Source organism: Thermobia domestica, chromosome 1 (assembly GCF_964235325.1).
Source record: "Thermobia domestica chromosome 1, izTheDome1.hap1.1, whole genome shotgun sequence".
NCBI lineage: Eukaryota > Metazoa > Arthropoda > Insecta > Zygentoma > Lepismatidae > Thermobia > Thermobia domestica.
This window is the reverse complement of record NC_137454.1, coordinates 183,140,261-183,161,141: the sequence shown is the minus strand read 5'-3', so window position 1 is coordinate 183,161,141 and position 20,881 is coordinate 183,140,261. Positions and strand designations below refer to the sequence as shown.

General features: G+C 33.9%; 1 protein-coding gene across 1 annotated transcript in view; it reads left to right on the top strand.

The window, feature by feature from the left end:
* LOC145674725 (uncharacterized) overlaps nt 1-20,881 on the top strand; it is a 164,756-nt gene that overhangs the window by 107,933 nt on the left and 35,942 nt on the right. Inside the window, exons 3-5 of the mRNA XM_081744963.1 lie at nt 1,767-1,964; nt 7,247-7,400; nt 20,664-20,800. Of these exons, the coding sequence (XP_081601089.1) occupies nt 1,767-1,964; nt 7,247-7,400; nt 20,664-20,800 (489 nt within the window). The remainder of the gene's footprint in view (nt 1-1,766; nt 1,965-7,246; nt 7,401-20,663; nt 20,801-20,881) is intronic.

The window sequence follows — 20,881 nt, the reverse complement described above, 5'->3', positions numbered from 1 at the left end:
ATTTCGGCTTTGCTTTTCGAGAGGTCCAAGTCTCTGATTAGATCACTTAGTTCCTCTTGAGTAAGTCTATGTGGTTCACATGGAGGTTCTTCTACAACAAACGTAGGGTCCTTCGAAGTACTTGATTTAGGAGCTTCAACTTCTTGATCATCATCAGAAAAAATATCGTATTCTTTAGGTGGGTCACGAACAGGTAGTCCTTCTCCATGTGGAACAGGGCGCATTGCAGAAGGAATGTTAGGATAGATCAAGGCCCGCTTCTTTTTCGTGGAAATTCCATTCTTGACGGAAGGAACCATACAAAAATAACAGTCTCTGATGTGGTCGCTTGGCTCCCTCCAAATCATGGGCACTGCAAAAGGCATTGAGCGCCCCTTCCCATTAATCCAATTTCTTAGATTGCTGGCACAAATGTTACACACAATGTGGGGTGCCCAAGATTTATCTTGGTCTCCAATTTTACAACGAAAGTAATATTGATAGGCTTTTCTTATTAGTGGTGTTATAGTCTGCTTTTGTGAGGAAAATGTCACTTCCCCATACACGTAGCAGAAGCTATCCGCACTGTTTACACAATTTCGCGGCATTTTTGTTTATTGAAATCCTCAAAATGTCACTTGAAATAGTTCCGACAACTATTTAAAAATATACATTCGAAATACCAGTATTTTTGCGTACTTGTAGTTGTATTTTTATGTCCTGCACTACACAAACGTCACACCCAAAACGCTGATAACTGCACTAAACCTGTCTTTTATAACAATAGCAGAACACTACTGAGATAAGGAACACAATGAAACCAAGCGTTCATATAGTTTCTCCAGTGTTGCCGGATCAGTGTAACATTTTACCCCAAACGAAGCGAATATATTTATTTTTAAAGCGTTATTATTAGACATGCCTGTAAAACGAAAAGTAGAGCTAATATTCGAAAATAACTTTCAAATTTGTGATCAGCACCAAAAAATCAATAAGAATTAGCTGATTTTGTTTAATTTACATTTTCGTTGTTGAACAGTGATATCCAACGAAAACAACATTTCCTCCCTTCTGTGTCACATTTCTCAAACAATGTGACAAGTATGAACAAAATACTTTATTTCATATCTTGTGTAATTAATTCCCTGAAATTGGTACAAAAAACATCATTTTCTCCTTTATTCTGTGATAAGTTACATTCGTTTAATTTTTGCCCAATAATTCTGCCACTGTCCATACAATTATCTCCATACCTCCAAACCCTGCAACGGACATATTTGAGTTCATTTTGTGAGCGATACCTCTTAAGAGGTACCATATATTCTTTAGGTTTTTTGGCTTTTAACATCCTGACTGCTCCTCATTTCCATGTACTAAAACTTAATATGAGTAAAATGGCTAGTTCAAATCAAATCAGGTTCTAATTCTTTAATGTATTCAAGTAACGTATACATCTTCATAAGCAAAACACGGAGAACTCTTCAACAACAGGGAGTTTTCCCTCAAAGCTCTATATAATTAACACGATCTAGATGATAATTGATACATTATTTGTCATTCACATTGTAAGTCTTTTTATGTTGAATAAAAATTTCCAATAAAAATTTCCAATAAAAATTCAGGATCAGCAGGGCTACTATAAGTTAAAACTGTTAATATTATGTTTGTAGTTTGAAAACCCAAAAACAATCTCTTAAAATTCGATGGCCCATTTTCAAATACGAATCACAAGCTTCTCTAAATAATAAGATTTCTTCACTTTATTCTTATCTCTTGCTTTTCTGCAGGTTGATGTGGATTCTGCTCTTCGTAGCAGGTATCGTAATAACGTGCTACCTAACTTATGAATCCTGGAGTAAATTTCAAGATAGTCCAGTTGTCGAAACTATAGAGAGAAACTTTAATGATTGGAAGATCCCATTTTATGCAACTACTGTCTGTCCTCAGAAGGTCCTTAGTCGAAAGTACAAGAAAGTAATCAAAGAGTAAGTATGGTTAAATATACTTCATATACTCCACCATTCGTCATATAGCTTTGTGAGTAATAAAATAATTGTTTTAATGTCTCCCTTTCAATTTCTTTAATAGATTTTATGTTTATTTTAGTGTATATTCATAACGAGAGGGCTGCGGGGTTTACTGAGGTGAACGAAGAGTATAGTAATATCACAAACACGTTTTTATTTTAATTAAATATGCTAATGGTTGCCACTTTAAAAACTTAAAGAGAAAAGTTGAAACGATTTGATATTTTCAAACCTAGGATAAGTGAATCGCTTTAACCTTTATGTCAGCTGAAAGTTCAACAATTCCGCATCGAGGCTAAGACAATAGGTAATGTTGTAGTGGGTGATAATGAAATGAGTAAAGTGTGAGGAAACGGGATTCCACAAAATCAACTTGCCAGACGGTAGAATCGAACCCATGCGTCAGTGGTGAGCGTTGTACATCTGAACCACCGCGACTTCTGTCTCTTTAACCTGAAAGTGATATATAACAAAAACATTAAACATTAAATTACTCACGTCATAACAATATTGTAAAGTTCACTTAATGTGATTGTATGCAAAATAATTTAAAGTTCCTAAGCATGAGATGATAAGCTAAAATATCATTTCATTTTATTTATGGATAAGAATAAATGTTTACTAAATGTAAAGATATTAAATTCAATAGTAATATGCAACAGTACTTATGAATGGAATATTTGCTATGGTTTCCTGTTGAACTTAGTGATTTGTATAAATTACTGTTGGAAATTAGTTATACATTTTCCAAGAAGTGATATACCATTTGTCCCCAAAGCTTTCAGACAATCTCACAAAAGTACAGTTCGTATAATTTATAGATTGACAGCTCTTATTTGTTACTAATGATACTATGTGTTAGAGGTTAATTCCTAGTTAGCTATGAAAGAAACTACTAGCATGATAGGAAAGATAGACTTTTGCATGATTTTGTTCTTCAGTAACTTCAGTTATAATGAGATAAAGAAAAAGTTGGTCGGGGACGTCTAAATGGTTATCAACATGTATTTTAGTGACACACAACTTTTAAAAATTAGAAGAACTGAAATTGATAATCTGCTATCAGAAACTGGTTAGTGTTTTGCTGTTCGACATATGGTCAACAATGTTGCTCACATTATTTGCCTTATCACCATACGCATTTATTTCACAAAAATGTCAATATGTTACTCAAAGAAGCATAATCACTACTAGGAGTCCTATTTATATTCATATTCTTTTCTTCCTATTATACGTCACTGTGTGGTTGATTCTTGATTAGAGCAAGTTTAATTTAAAACTCACAGTCAAATAGTGCAAGTAAAAATGCTTTGAAAACACTTTTTAATGAAAATTGAGATTTATCTGCAAAGATATAGGTCATTATTATCAAAATGATCAGCAAACGGATCTAAAGCAGCGGAACATAATCGGATATCCGAAATTCAGTTAATGCTAAATCAATATACGATCATATCATTTTAACAGCATCTTACCTATAACGAAATAGAATAATTAAATTATTTTTTTAAAAAATTGGAATTTAAAACATGATTTATCTTACAAGCGGTTATATATTTAAACCTGACGTAGCTTTCAATACAACCAGCAATCATAGATCATATAATAACATGACATAAAATTTTCGCCTTAAGATTTCCTAAACAGTGCCCATTATTATGCCATAATAAGCATTGCAAAATAATTCCGATTTACTGTCTTGTCCACTCTGTGTTGCCAGGAAATGTGCTTGAGCTAAAACTTTCCGTTTTGGGAAGGCTCTTATAGCTCTGCTTATTACGGTTTTCTTAACTTAGGCAGGTGTTGCACTTTCCTGTCCCATCTAAAATAATACATATTAATGGAGTCATAATATTATAAAGATACACAAAAATATGCTGTTGGAGTTTCTTTTTAAAGTAAGACTTTTTTACTTATCTTTCACACCATGTTTCTTTGAATCTTCTGTATATGTAAATTTATTTCTGCTGCAAAAGGCGAAAAATAGGTAAATGCATACGTTAAAATAAAAGAAATCCTGCAGCAGACACCTTCATTACTCTTTACATACTTTTTAAAACTTTTTCTGTAAATGCTCAACAACCTCAAGCATTTTCAGAATTTCCTTCAGAGATGTTTGCGTCTGCGAAAGCAATTTTCTTTCAAATGGCAATGGATCCCAATTTGATAATTGAACTCTTTTTCCAGTTTGGAAGACACACATAACGTAATTTCGCCTACTTTGAACAAAATAAATGTACACATAGATTTAATTTTCTTCAATCTCAAATTTTCACTCCGTAATATTTTCTGATATTTGAATTCATTATGCAATATTAAGAGTGACTGATTAATTGATATAGAGAGTAGATCATGCTTTTTGCATCTGGCATGATATAAATTAATGAAGTTTTAACCTGGAGGGACTGACAAGTTTAAAACTATCAAAGCCGACGTAAAATCTTTAACCACCTTTATGAAACTTCACCTTAAAAATAATCCGTTTGCAATCAATACAATATTCATTGTGTCTTTGTATCCATCAAAAAAAGAAGATTACATTTGTCCCTACAACTTTGTGTACTATTCTTTCATCGTTTGTTTTTAGACAATGAAGGAAACGACATCGTTTCGTTTCATTTTTTTACATTTATTGTACATATAGGTCTATTTACGTATAACAATCATTGTTTCTAATAAATATAATTAAAAGTAAACGAATAAACACTGATCTCTGAATCTTCCAAAGAATAACGAAAACTAACTGCTGGACTGAAATTGATGATTTTTTCGTGGAAGTGAAACAATTATTATTTACCTTTTAAATTTTTGGTAAGATTTAAATTAACAGCTCTTTAATGTGAAAAAGGGAAATATTAATTGTCTTATTTAGTGTGCACCAAACAAGTTTAAACGAGCGTCCACTTAAAAGCGTTCAACATTAAACTTTCAAGTTTAAACGTGGTTCCAAGACTTCTGTTGCCCCATTGAAAGTCGAAGTTCAGTACATCTTGTTTAAGTAAACTTTTGCCAATTTGTAAAATCGACCCTGATTCGTTGTCGTTTGTCTCTAATCTTCATTTAACAAAGTAACAAATGAAGAAAGCATACCGCGTGGCTGTCTTTTCGACTTTCGAGATTATGTGCATAGAGTTGTGAGTAGTCTATGTGATGGAAAAATAACGAAACCACGAGCAAAAAAAATTCTCCGAAAACGAGAAATATATTGTAATTTCATTAGTGGAAAATTACAGACATGATTGAATGTAAACGGACTGGACTGATGGCGATGGAAGATTCCAGTTGCATAAAAACGCAACTAATTAGCAAGTAATTTAAAGGCGAAACACATTTTTTTCTTTTTGTTGGGAAACTTAACGCGACCCGCTCGGTAGAATAATACTCCCGGAAGCACGTTTTTTCACGCGCTACCCTAGATAGCTTTTCTAAGTTGGTCACAAAATTTCTATCATGGGGGTCAAGGTGGAACAAAACTAGCCCTGCGGGGATTCTAAGCCGTTCCTACTACTACTACAACTATTTATCTGCCAAAAGTAAACAAATCACTTTTTCGAGTATTATTTACATCTTATTTTATTTAAAAAAGGGTTTTGAAAATTTAAAAATTTCCTTGGACCGGGTTTGAACCCACTCCAAAAGCTGTTTTCGTTACTAGCGTTAGCACGCTCGGCCACAAGAACCGACATCAGCAAACATTTGATAGGCAATGTAGAAAGAAGCGGATAACGCCAACGAATCTGAACCGCTTATTTAATTTCTCCTTCCTGGAATATTACTCTCCCGAGCTAGTCCTAAACTTATCTGTTATTCAATATTCCCGAACAACATTAAAACAAGTTTTAGTCAACCGGAATCTTTTTCGAAAGGCTTTCTCGCTGAGCATTTCAAATGGATTACAGCGATCTTTCATTACTCTATGAGTCCAAAACTCCTCTAAATCCTAAATGCTCTAAATCCTAAAGATTACTTTCGGACATTGTGTGAACCACAATAACAAACTCTATTAATACTACAGACTGACTTGGATCAACGAAGTTTACACCCCCAAATTCGGCCGTTCAAGCTAAAACCAAATGTGTCCATCATTTTACTCAGACTTAATCTTGAACGTTGTTGGTGCAACAGACATTTTCACCGAGCTTAGTTATTACCCTCGTTTGATAGTTGAACTTCGTTGGTGCACATGGCCAATAGTAACGGAAGAAACTATCAAAGCTTGATATTTATATTAATTTTGCCACTAATCAATCGTATACAGTGAGCAAATGCGCAATTATCTTTGTAATAACGTTATAATTTTCTTGCATAAAATATTATTAGTGTAGCCATGTTCTAAAATTCTGATAAAACTTTATAAGAAAGCAGGTATTCTGCTAACTAAGCACGTTTTATAATGAAGTAGTAGAAATATAAAATACATTGTTTTCGTTAAACTTTCTGTGTATATTATTCTTTATAAAAAATACCAATTGTTGCCTTAATCATACACTTTTCTTATATCATTAAGATAACCTTAAGAATCGTCATCATCTGGATTGATTCCATCCTGACAGATACTTTATGATAATGGAAACTGTATGAAATGTTCCCACATAGTATGAAGTTCAATAGTATAACTTTTTAACATATAAATTTTCTATGCTTTTTTATTACAAGGTTTCGTTGCTAACAACTGTCTACAATACTTCAGTAATAACAGTTTCAAATGATGAGAAAAATGATACATTATTTGAGTTATAAACCTTAAGAAAATTTTCAAGAAAATAATTAGGTTTTCGTTCTAGATTTTCTAAAACCATAATAAAATGGGATTTTAAAGTTTTATTAACAAGTTAGAATGAACTCATAAACAAATCTCTAGATTCGAGTGCGGAAAAGCAATGTAGAAAAGCTAAAAGACTCAAGTATTATTAAGCCAATGGTGCACGTTCCATTATCTATTTATAAATCAGAATTGTGTATATTAACATTTTGAAAGTGAGAGTCAGTAAATAAAAGTTACATGGTAATAATGTATGATACTTTTTTACTCCTACTAAATTTGACATTGTGAAGAGATTGTGAACCTTCCATAATATAGAGGGTTATGATAGAAGAAGGAGATAACAAACGTTTAATGTAATAATTATATTTAGAGGCTAACTAGTAATGTTGTCAATATATACATTCCTGTATGTAATATATATCATTAATTAGTAGAATAATTGTTTTTATAATGTATGCACTTATTTAACTGAAAGGTTGGCTGGAAATATTGACAAGAAACAACAAAAGGATTACAAATCTTTCATGGAAGACGTTGCTCGCCTTAATGCTGATAACATGAAAATTATGATTAAGTATGAAGGAGATGATAGGTTTCGTAACATTACTATAGAAGTTCTGCAGGATAAGGTTAGTGTGCATATTGATACATTAGAAAATAATAGTCTATTTACGAATATTTACTATACAAGACAGTTCATTTTCTAGTTTTAATTAAATTTAAACTGTTTATGAAGAATTTCAAATCATTATAAGAATATTTATTTTAAATAAATCTAGGTGGAAATACCAGGGAAATGATTACATGGATTGAAATTATGGAAAGGCAATAGATTGCATTCGTTACTAACGAAACACAAGCATATTCCCAAATATTAAAGTTTCTTAACTTTTGGTTGAAGTTTACTTAAAAGTTGATTTTGTTAACACTTTTACCATTGGTTTAACCTTTGAACTGACCATTTAAATTGCTACAATGAGCTGTAACTAATCGACCATTATGCTTCAATTTATGAAGTTCGACTAATCGTTTTTTATATATCTGATGCTAATTAATATAATCATACGAAACAAAAATTATTCCACTATACATTGACTGAATTTGTTTGTTCTCGAATGTAAAACTGCTTGATATGACGCATAAATATCAAAAATATTCCAGCACAATAAAAGTGAAGCCAAGTATTTATTTATAACCATGCGGTCCATGGGTTGTTTAAGACATCTTCTTCCTTAATCATATGAATAAACTATTCACAATTTAAATGTTAATTCAACAAAAGCATTGTGACAATGAAATTGTTTATAATGTCTTACAAGTAAAGAACCCACATAGATGAATCGAGTTGCGAGATGAGACATAGTACGACTGATAGAGAATATAAAAATATGGATATGTGCAAAGTTATAGCGGCTGAGCGCCATTAGAAACGCAGGGGGAGGGGATCAAAGTTGGTGGGAGATGGGATATGCTATGTTATTGAAATACATCAAATAAACATTTGAATAGTAAAAATAGTGAAAGATAGACAATGGAAACAGTGGTAGTTATGTACGAAAATCTAGGAGATTGATACTCGTATGCTGAAAGTTTCGATAATCATGACATGTAAGTTAAACATATCTACAAGTCAAGAAAGTTAAAAGTGAAATTTGATATTCAACAGTGAAATGTGATAGTAATAATGTAATAATATATAACTTGGATATCAAATTTCACGGTTAGTTTTCTTGGCTTGTAGCAGTGGCGGATTCAGGACGGAATTCTGGGGGGCGGTGGGTTGTAATACTGCTACTTAGAGCTACTTGTAAGAGCTCCAAACTCTGGGATGGGTTTTATTTACATATAAAGTAAGAAAGTTTCCTCTTCTGGGGGAAGGGCAATTGCCCCCTGGGTCCACTCCTCGTTTGTGGATATGTTCAACTTACCTGTGTTTTCGTGATAATCCAAAGTTTCAACATACGAGAATCAGTATCCTAGATTTTCGTAAATAGCTATGAAGATGATCGTAAATCTTCAAAATAGTACAGATAACGATCACTAAAGTTCATAATTGATTTTTTGAGAATATGCAGACCCTAATTGATATATCACATCACTACCTTTCCATTTCAAAAAGTATCACAGATTTCAAAATGGCGGCGGAGGTTCGTGGTCTACTCTGCCCATTCTTCTTTTGCCAATATGTGTAACTACTACTGTTTAGATTGTCTATCTTTCAGTATTTTTACGATTCAACAGTTTATTTGATGTACTTCAGTAACACAGCATAACCATTCTCCCACAAACTTTGACACCCTCCTCCTCCGTTTCTTATGGCGCTTAGCTGCTATAACTTTGCAAATATACATATTTTCACATCCTTTACCACTCACATTATGTCTCATCCCGCAACTCTGATCATCCATTTGGATCCTTTACTTGTTATAGAGACAAGAAGTGCCTCAGAAATATTATATACATTCAAGTAAAATTTTAAAACGATACAGAATTTCAGAATCAAGTAGGCACATATATCAAAACATTTTAACTCCAAGATAAAATTGTACTTAAGTAGAAAAAGCATTAATCCAACAAAGAAATTGAGCACACGGCCACATGCAAAAAGGATACGCGTTAAACATTAGACATGCGTGAAGGTCTCTTCCTTGCATTCTTCCCCAACATCATAAAGTAAGATATATATATATATATATATATATATATATATATATATATATATATATATATATATATATATATATATAATGTTATCTTAACTACAGCTATAAATACCCAGCGCAAAATTAATTGTGCACATGAGATTTACGACTCCGCGGTCATCATTTTCTCATTTATTACATTTTCTTTCTGTCTATGGCTGAAATTGTGTAACTGTTACGTGGAGATGATAGGACACATTTTTTTGTAGGTACATATTCTCAAAGAAATTTTAAAAATAATAGAATCATGAAAATTATGGTTGATTGACGTCGTGATTTTGGTTGATCTTTCTAGTTGCGGAGCAAGTTTACAAAAGGATCGACAAGGTAGAGAAATGGCGTAATTTGTTGAGTTTATTGGTTTAAATACCGTGTCTATACGTATATCCATACATGCATATATATTGGTGATTTTGGTCAAGATTTGTGTGAGTGTTTCCTACGCAAATATAGAAGGAAACAGATAAAACCTTCTTCTGACGCTTGGAAGAACCCCCTACGGCTAAAATGGCTAAATGTATTCTAAGAAGTCAAATATCATTTCAATAGAATCCCCGTGGGAGTGAGGGAGGCCAAAAAATTAGCAAAAGTTTTGGCAGTGGAACGACCTCTTTTTTATTTATTCTCTCTTTCTCATTTTAGAAATAAGTGGAATATCTGAAACAGTTTCATAGTAATAAGAATAGAAACTACATAATAACGAAGTAACTGTTCTTAAGTTTTTCCTTACTATAGAAATGTACTCACAGCCAGATTGGTATAAGCAATAGGGTTTCCTCTCAGTTTATTACCTTGTATTCTTTATTCTCTCATTCTTTGCAAAGCAGATTAACTTCGAACTCGGTCAAACAGTGAAGCAGAAACCGAGGTACACTGAACAGAAATGTTTCCAATCTTTGAACCAAACGTCATACGTACTTAATGAAATAGACAAGTTGTCGTTATGAAATCAGCAGATGTTGAATTATTCCAGTTAGACGTTTTGGTATATATATATCTATTTTTAACTCCGGTATCTATCTATCTTTAACATTTATATATATTCAATATTCATATATATATATATATATATATATATATATATATATATATATATATATATATATATATATATAAAGAGAGAGAGAGAGAGAGAGATCGATATATATATATATATACATAGATATATATATAGTGTATTTGAGAGAAATGCGATCCAATGAGTTCGATTATTCTGAGAAATTTGGCGGAGGGCTGAAGAGTGATTTTCGTATGTAAATATATTCTACAGAGTAACGTGCGTGCAACCCGAATACTCTCAGAGTATAGCATAAGTATGTATCAGAACCATTTCTTTTAAGAGAGAACAGAATTAAACATAATTTTTAAAGTGCAACAACAAACTTGTGTAATTATGTATTATCGACCCAACATAAAATACTCGACCTATGTAGTAGCAAACAACCTATATAGAATATAAATTATTTTTAAATATCAATTGTTACTCTATGTAACACATTTCTTCTTGACATTCCTCACTTCGAAAATTCTTTCCATGAATTTTCTTTAACATCAAGTTCAAATTTACATCTATTACGGCGTTATTTAAAACGGTGGATATAAATCAATGTTGACTGCATAAGTACTTAATTGAGTTAAATTATACTGGATTGTCTTCTTATGGTTATATCATACTGTTAGTTCATTTTGCGCAAGTAAGAGTGTTGTTAAGGCCATTTGCTAGATTTACGTCTCATCTGTTTTAATGTTGGAAACAATTACATTAATAATATAATTTGTACTACTCTATTATAAGTTTCTAGTTATATTAAATAGAAAATGTAATCATAGTTTAATAGTACGATCTTCATAATTCTTGTTTAGAATTGTAAAACTTATTTCATAGTATTCTTGAAGTTTCTCCTTCTACCTTGTTTCTTGAATGTTTTATAGATAGATAGTACCCATATTTTAAATTATTTATTAATGTTTACTGTTAAATATGATTCGGTTTTCCATTCTTATATTAAATTTGATTTGTGATATGATGCATTGCGGTTACATGAATAAATAAATTATCAAAAATTTGTGTGAAAGTATTAACAACCACAAAACACTATATTCACCCGACGACTTACTCCCTTTCGTAGGTGGGCCGCGGCTCATTGGAGCTCTTACAGAGCCCACCTCTCATCATATGTCAACACTTTGTCCAGAAATGGCTCCTTCCTCAGACGCGATAGCGAAGAAATACAGGTATCTGCTCTCGTTACCGGAGTAAAATCATGTGGGACCTACCGACCCAACTTGTAGTACTTCCCAAGTTAATGTAGTTGCTGCCGAATGGTTTCTCCACCCACACTGAATTGTAGTCCCAGTTCCTCACATATTCGCCTTAATTGCTGCCTGAAGATCTTTATTTCGTATATGTGGTGTCTTTAAACGACGAAACACGGTCTTTAAACTTGTTAAACCACCGCTGCCTGTCCGCGTAGTCACGACACCCTCAGTAAAGGCCTGGCATATCTTCCGTCCTGCTGTAGCGGTGTTTGACCCCAGTTTGAACTCGTACAGCATACACGCTCTTATGATGTTCTGTGGAGGTCCCATGTTCATTCTGTTCTTAAGCAAGTTCACGGTGTAACTGAACTACCACAACCAGGTAGTGTTTTGGATACACCAATACCAACAACTGACCTTAATATTATCTCCATTCACAGTCTGCTCACGGTGTGAGGGTCAATTGAACACAGACCTGCACAAAAAGCGACAAAACTTTTTTGGTTACCGTTTTAGAATAAAGCCCACTGTCAGTATTTACTGTCACCATGTACTGTCAGTATTTAGTATATTTGAAATTTTATATAATTTATGCGATGCATAGCACAAAGGAACAGCGGTGGCTCAATAGTAGAGCGCTCGACTTACCCAACTCTTGATCAAGTGAATTTCGTAGTGACGAAGAGCGAAAAGTATGAATGTGGTTTCGGGTGTTCTTCCGTTTTCTTCCAGTTAATTCGTTCCATCGTTTCGTTCAATTTAATGAATACTGTCTCCCTTAGACTTGAAACAATCGTTGAAAGAATAAAAAAATGTTGTTGTGTATAGATGTAGAAAATAAGTTAAAATTGTAACTTTGGTTTACAACTTACGTCATTCAAATGAACTTAAGGAAAGTGGAAACATATCTTTAACTTTCATTGTATGTAGAAGCTCATGTATTTCATAACATAATTATCCCATATTTAATAATTATCATTTTCTCTTGTTTCGATTTCATCAAATTAAATAAATACTATTTTTGAGATTATAAGTTACATAAGTTTACTAGGCATAATTGGAAATAAATATAGCCTATGTTACATTGTATACAAAGAAATGTACATTGTGAATTGCAGTCAAACCGGTTTTTTTTTTAATCGTCAACAAGATGATTGAGTTATTTGTATAGCCGTAAAACGAACTTGCTCATGCCACTTTCGTAAAATGTTGAGCCCTGACTGTTAAGAAACGTTCCATTGTTATTTTGAAATCTTATTCAGTTTAGAATCTGTACCTACAAAATGTTCTTTCAAGGCCAAGCAAGAATGATAATCATTGTGCATTAGATTAGAGCTGTATGGTGGATGTTACACACATCTTCACTGAAACTGTGGCCACAGTTCTTGAGTATAGTGGCGTTATCGTGCATCCTTTGACACCAATCCAGGATATTTCCGTCGAGTGGCACTTCGTACACGCTTCACTGTTCGATCATGGATAGCTCCCATTAATTGTTGCTCTTTTCTATAAGAAATTGCCCCCTAATGAGACATTCTGCTTCCAAAATATAAAAGCTATCATTTTGCCAATGACTTCGCGATCTTCAATGTGTTGATGGATTGGGGTCTTGGATGCATCCACACCATGCTTATTTTATCTTTCTGGAGTGCGAATGTAAAACCAAGTCTCGTCACCAGTGGCAATAGGCTCAAGAAAATCATAATACGGCTCAATGTTTCAAGTAACAAACCCAAGTCTTGCTTAGTCGTGCAATAGGCATTCTCCTGTTTAGCAGGATCGCAAGTTTGTTGTATGGTGTGCCAAATCTTGTGTTTCTGCTACTCCACGCAATGTCCACTGTTGTTACCCACATGTTTTAAAATTGACAACATCATTTTCTCACACTCCAACAATTTTTCATTCTCTTACGTCAATCAGCTGACAATGAATCCATGCAGATGGTAAGTTCATTATATTGGGAACTCGAATAACAACATCATTTTATGTTTGAATAATTCCCCTTATTTATATCATTAATCACTATGACATTACAAGTGGCGAAGCGTCCCGTGAAAGACTGAGTAAACGCACACACACATACACGCACACACACACAAACACACACACACATATATATATATATATATATACTATGTGATCAAAAGTATCCGGACACCTGGCTGAAAATGACTTACAAGTTCGTGGCGCCCTCCATCGGTACTGCCGGAATTCAATATGGTGTTGGCCTACCCTGAGATTTAATGAGAACTTCCACCCTCGCAGGCATACTTTCAATCAGGTGCTAGAAGGTTTATCCGACAACGGCAGCCCATTCTTCACGGAGTGCTGAACTGAGGAGAGGTATCGATGTAGGTCGGTGAGGCTTGGCACGAAGTCCAGGTGTCCAAAACATGTCCAAAACATCCTACAGGTGTTCTATAGGATTCAACTCAGGACTCTGTTCAGACCAGTCCATTGCAGGGATGTTATGGTCGTGTAACCTCTCCGCCACAGGAAATGCAGTATGAACAGGTGCCTAATCGTGTTGAAAGATGGAATTGCCATCCCCGAATTGCTCTTCAACTGTGGGAAGCAAGAAACACATCTAATGTTGTATAGTATTGTGACAGCGGCCATCTTGAAGTCCGCCATCTTGGATTCAGATCAAAGTTTTCAAATAGGAAGAGGGTCACGTGACATACCTTTTTGAGGAGGCGTTTCACCAGAAACACAAACCTGGCACTATTTTAAAGATAGCCTTAGTCGTCTAAGAATTATTACCTGTGAAAATATTTCTCTTTTTCACAAGTAATAATTCTTACACAACTAAATGTAAAGACATGAGTTTGGCTCGAAAAGAACAAGAGGGATATGCGCGGCTTCATTAAAAAGAGGAACGCAAAAGAAAAATGCACTTCTGAAAATGATTTGTATGAATTTTACACCAAAATACACGGAGGTAAACATTTCAAGAAATGAAGAAGAGAGTATGTAAGATAAAATGTAAATATGTGCCTGTGTGCGCCCGGACCCTGCAAGAGATGTAAAAGGGGAAAAACTAATTTTAAAACTCCAAGACAGGTTGCTGCTCTGATCGATACAAGTCCACTGATAGAACGAGAATACATATTCTGACAGCGACGGCAGAAACATTAGGCCATAATGTAAAGGAACTAGTAATAAATATGCATCGATGCTGAGAGAAAATCCGTAGCGAAATTGCATAAGACCACAAAAACAATTTCGGAGTGCATCAAGTGCGTTAGTTGTGCAATGAGACGGAAAACTACTGCCGAATTTGTCTGGTAGAGAGACTATCGACGGGTTATCAATATTTATTACAGGAGATGCTCATGAGAGGCTAATTGGTGTTCTCAGTTTGTCATCATGAAGAGGAGAACGAGCATATTATTTCTACTACAGTTCATTAGCTTGAAGAATGGAACTTGGTAAAGTTCGTGCAGGCAGTTTGTTGTCACACTATTCCCTGCAATATGTGTCATGTGAACGGTGCTTTCATTCTGCTAGAGCAGATGCTCCAAAATGATCTTCTATACTTTTCTTGTAGACACTACATTTATGAATTGGTTTTAAAATGTGTATTTGACAAGTGTTGTGTTTCGTTTGCATCTGGACCGGACATTCCCCTATTTAAGCATTTTCAGAACGATTGGTCTAAAATAGATTGTATTTAATACTAACTTTATTCCAGAATTGATGATGATAATGACGTAAGGAACAACATTTCAGATGTAAGAAATGAAGTATTGAATTTTGCTATCACACTTGTAGAAGCAGGGCACCGCAGAGAAGATTACAATAAATTTTTAGAACTGACATTCTTGGATGGCATACCTCCTCTAAGAGTTTTCTTTCGTTTGCCTGGAGCAATTCACCATGCAAGGTAGATGGGAAAAGCAATATACTGTTTAAAAATATTTCTCTTTCGCCAACATTTTCGTTTAACGAAGCAAATAGAAACGGGTCTTCGGAGAGCATGAATTTTTCTGATACGACTATATGTCCAAGCTTGATTTAAATGTGATCAAGTATCATTACAAGACCTGCAATTTTTGAAAGGTTTGTACAGTTATAGGCAAATAGATAATGAATTATCTGAAGTGGCTCTTTCTAAATTTTCTCGGCATCTCTGGTACTTGAAGGAGGAATATGTAGCATTGGAGTTTTTTGATGATGAAGTTAACATAGTGGAAAAAAAATTGGTTGAAAGAATTAAAACTGTAAGGAGAAACCGTGAAGCAGCAAAGAGGCTTGACGCAAGGATAATACCATAAAAATTCTTGCGAAAAGAGAAATCAGTAATTTTGATACAACAAACTATTTTTTCTCGTGAGATTTAAAATACGCAAAGGGTTTCTTGAGTGTGATCCGATTTCATGGTCAGATAACAATGACTATCTTTAAGGAAAGACAATAGTTAAATTCATCTCCGTAATAAACGATGCAGCAGAAAGGGGAGTAAAACTAACAGAAGATTACAATATCATTTTTACGAAAAATGAGTATCAGAAACAGTTTCTTTTGCACATAGTGAATTCTCATAGATAATCTTTTCCTAGATGTGACAAAAGTGAACTGTGTAGTATATAAGATTGAAAACCTATTGAAAACTTACCCCAAAGCTACAGTACTACATAAATAAGGGATATTTCAATTTCTTCCATGTTATATTTTTTCTTTTTCCTCATAATGGTCTATGAATCATCTTGATGGAAAAACTTACTGGTAGTTCATGGGAAACAAAGATTTAACTTTCTCTAGCAGTTTGTTTCCAGTTTATGTAAAATACTTCCAAAATTCTTACAAATATGTGGTCCATAACTACAATAAAATAACATTACATCGAAGCATTTCGTTTTCACACGTAATAGCTCTTACAAGATTATTGATAGCTTGAAAATAATACGAGATTTGTGTTTCTGGGGAATGATCTCAAAATGATGTGTAACATGACCCTCTTCCTATTTGAAAATTTTGACCTTAATTCAAGATGGCGGACTTCAAGATGGCCGCCATAATAATGCTATACAAAATTAGGTTGTTCATTTCCTCTAGTTCCATTATCCAAGATATCTTTCCATTCCCTTAAGCCGTTTGTAAATTACAGGAGTTTATTCCAGCTTTTCCCTATATACTATGTTTTGTAAACGCATTCAAAATTTTAGGTCGTTTGGGGCACCATTTAAAATTATTCAATGGACCTAATTTTTCTCCTGGCTTAATTTTGTTCCATGTGGAACCATTTTAGGGGGTGAGTCCAAGGAAATTCCTAAATTTATTTTTCCCCATATAAATAAGGACCACCCTAATATTTGGTCTAGGAATTAATTCGTGCGGTTTTTAATAAAAATTGAAGCTTTATTTCAAAAACAAAGTAAATGAATACGATAACAAAAATATTGTCCATCGCTAGCCACTACTTTCTCCCATCTTTCAGGCAATTTACGGATTCCGTGTCGAAAGAATTCCTCATCTTTTGAAGCAATCTAATCAAAGATCCATTTTTCGATATTTTCTGAAGAAGTGAACCGCTGTCCAATCAAATCGTTATTCATGCAATCGATCAAGTAGTAGTCAGACGGAGCAGTGTCTGGTGAATATCGCGGGTGGAGTAACACTTTCCATCCGACATTTTCCAAATAGGTTTTGACCGGTTTTGCGACATGTGGTCGAGCGTTATCATCTTGATAAATAAGTTTATTATGCCTGTTATTCCATTCTGGTCGTTTTCAGGCCAGAGCTTGCTTCAAACGCATTAATTGTTATCGATAGCGGTGTCCATTAATAGTTTCACCAAGTTTCAGAAGTTCATAGTACACCACACGTTTCAAATCCCACCATATATACAGCATAACCTTTGCACAATGAATATCTCGTTTCGGTTGTGAAGGACCTGGTTCACCTTGCTTCACCCAGGCCTCTTTTCGTTTAGGATTCTTGTAATGAATCCATTTCTCATCACCAGTTACAATTCGATGCAAAAATCCCTTCCTTTTCTGTCTTTGAAGCAGCAATTCGCAAACGGTTTTTCTTCTTTCAACGTCTTTCTTTTCAATTCATGTGAAACCCAATAAGACATCTTTTGAATCATTCTTATGGCTTTGAGACGTTTGGAAACTGTTGTTTGCTCAACTCCAAATGCTTCTGCAAGTTCGTCCTGCGTTTGACACGAATCCTGATCAAGCAATGCTCTCAATTCTTCATCTTCAAATTCTTTTGGCTTTTGGTCTTCCAAGCTGAAATCACCACCTTTAAACCGTGCAAACCACTTCTGACACGTTCGCTCAGCTAGAGCATGGTCACCAAACACTTCCACTAAAATATGATGACTTGCGGTAGCACTTTTCTTCATGTTAAAGCAATGAAGAATAACTCCCCGCAAAAACACTTTATCAGGCACAAAATGCGAAATTTTCAGTTGAAGAAAAAATGTTGTTGTTTCCGCTTCAAGCAACTGACATATACTAAACAAGATGCTCAATGACAGTAGTTTTCAACGCATGTTTGGATCAACGAAACTATGGGACAATAAGCTAGTTACGCCATCTTTTGTAAAACCGCACGAATTAATTCCTAGACCAAATATATATATATATATATATATATATATATATATATATATATATATATATATATATATATATATATATATATATATGACTATCTCTAAGGAGGATATGCGGAAGTAATGCTCCCATGCCCCCATTTCTAGAAAATGTGGTACCATTAGGGAGTCTATACTTTTGAAAAATAACATGCTATACACCAAATTTAACTAATTATGAAATTCAGAGTAAACATGTATTGCAAAGAATATTGGAAACTCAAACATTAACACAGTACTATATTTATGAATTTATCAGAGATCATCTTATTTGATGTAGTGATTAGTGTACATCAACATCCTTCATATAATACGAAATATCAGAACGAAAAATGGAAGTAGAAATCAAATACCTTATACCACAGTCTTGTAAATTATCTTCATACCCTGCTCCTCATTTCGGCAAAAATATTAATAGCTCTTTCTTTGAATTCAGGTATCCTACAAAGCCTCCACACAAGTCCTTTATTGTAAGCGTCCGTAATTCCGAAAGTCTTTTATATATAATGCTGTTCGTTAAGTACGTTTTCACTTTTTTCAGAACTCATTGAATGTTCACAAAAAACTGAAGTTGATGGAATGTTCAATACCATATTTAGCAACTTTGAAGTTCATTGCTGAGAATATATTTCAATAATTCAGGAAAAAAATGTGTTTGTTCTTATCGGGATAAAAGTTAATAAGTTCATTCTTAAGCTGATCTGAGTAAGATGTATTAGGAGTGGATATCAAGTCATTCAGTTTGTCCTGTGGAAAAATTTGTTGATACATACTAAATTTTCTATAATTTATTACTCCTACAATGACCAGACTTCTATATTTTCCCAATCTATCTTTCATCTGCACAATTATTGAGGGAAGAATTTTAAATAAAACCCTGTTTTGTTTTTGAGATAAGACATGTTCCTGGACAAAGAGCAGAAATTTCATTTGCTGTACAATATTATCACATCTTGAGGGCTCTAAGATCCTCAGTTCTGTTAAAATTTCGTTTACGCACAATTTTATATAAGAACACTAAAATAAAGATCTTTCAATGCAAACAAAGCAAGAATAAAAATTGTGGAATTTTAAAAATATTGTTTAACCCAATCGCAAGTTGAATTGACTCGGAATACGAATCATCAGCTGCTATAATATGCTCAATTCCATTACAAAGCTCACTGTAGTGCATTTTGATTTTCTTTACTGTTTGTGAATGACAGTTCCACTGTGTAGGACATGGATGAGGTAGTTAAAAGCCTTAACACTTCATTTTTTTAAAAATCTTCAATGTAATTTACACAATGAAAATCTGTTTTCGCCGCATGAAGAAGAATTAAACTAAGTTGATGAGCATAGCTAAAATAGCTAATGAGTAAGATTTTTGAACAATAGAATTGCCAATACATCTCAACTTTTCGTTAGGGGGGTATTTGTTTTTTATTCTGATGTTGAAGACACAAAAGGACAAAATATATATACTAATGTTCTTCAAGGGTACGTTATAACCATTTAACATTTAGTAGAGGGAGCTCGAAAGATGATTTAAAATAAAAATAAATAAGAAGAAATGGCGGTCTGTTTCTGTCACTTACAAATCCAAACAAGATAGGCAGCCCTGTACAAGTAGACAGAAACGCGAACGTCTTTCCACAGGTGCTACTACACAGCGAATCTTTGGTTTTTACTTTCTCGTGTGGCTGTGACTCCTACGCTTCTATAGGTTGATGCAAATTAAACGGATGCAGCAGAGGGATAATTTTCAAGATTTCGTGAGACGCTCTGCGATCTGTCTTTCATATGGAAGCATGTTCTAGATAAGTATGTAGTTTCATTCCAGTAAACAAAACAAAACTAAAAATTACAGGAAATTTTAAGTTCAGAATCTTTAAATTAGAAAATTTTAAGTTAGTAATTTAGACTTAATGGCTTAATACATATAAAATTGTAAAGGGTAGACGCTATCTACCCTGTCTCCGTCCAAGTCTCGCCACTGGCCGTTACCACCGGAAACAACAAAAACATGTTCCTATAGTTTCATAGTACATTATGTCTAAGTCATACCAGGTGTCTAGAGTAAATTTAAAATACAATGACGAAAGTGTGCAAATAGCGGTGTAACGCTAGCCCGTCAGTCAGGACTGCAAATTTTACGAAAATAGACACATTTGACTCACGTTTAGAGAAATGCTTCAATTGTCCTGGAGACTATGTCGTAAAGTGTTTACTGTAGCAGCCAACTTGCATAATTGTTTTATATACCTTGTAAACTTACTTTTGAAACGCGCCTCAAACTTTAAAAATTGTCTACCGTTATTATATCACTAAATCTTTACTTTTAGATAATAGAACCACCAAAAATGTCAGCTGTACATGTTACAGTGGACGGACAGATGATTCCTGTCAATCCTCCTGACTTTTTTAATAATCCATACGGGCCTTGTTTTGCTTACAACTCAGCATTACCAAGGATAGCCAGGTAAGATAATATAATAGATGAATTTTACATTACTTTAATTCCATAAATTTGTTTGGAGTTCAGTCAAATAAAATATTTCTA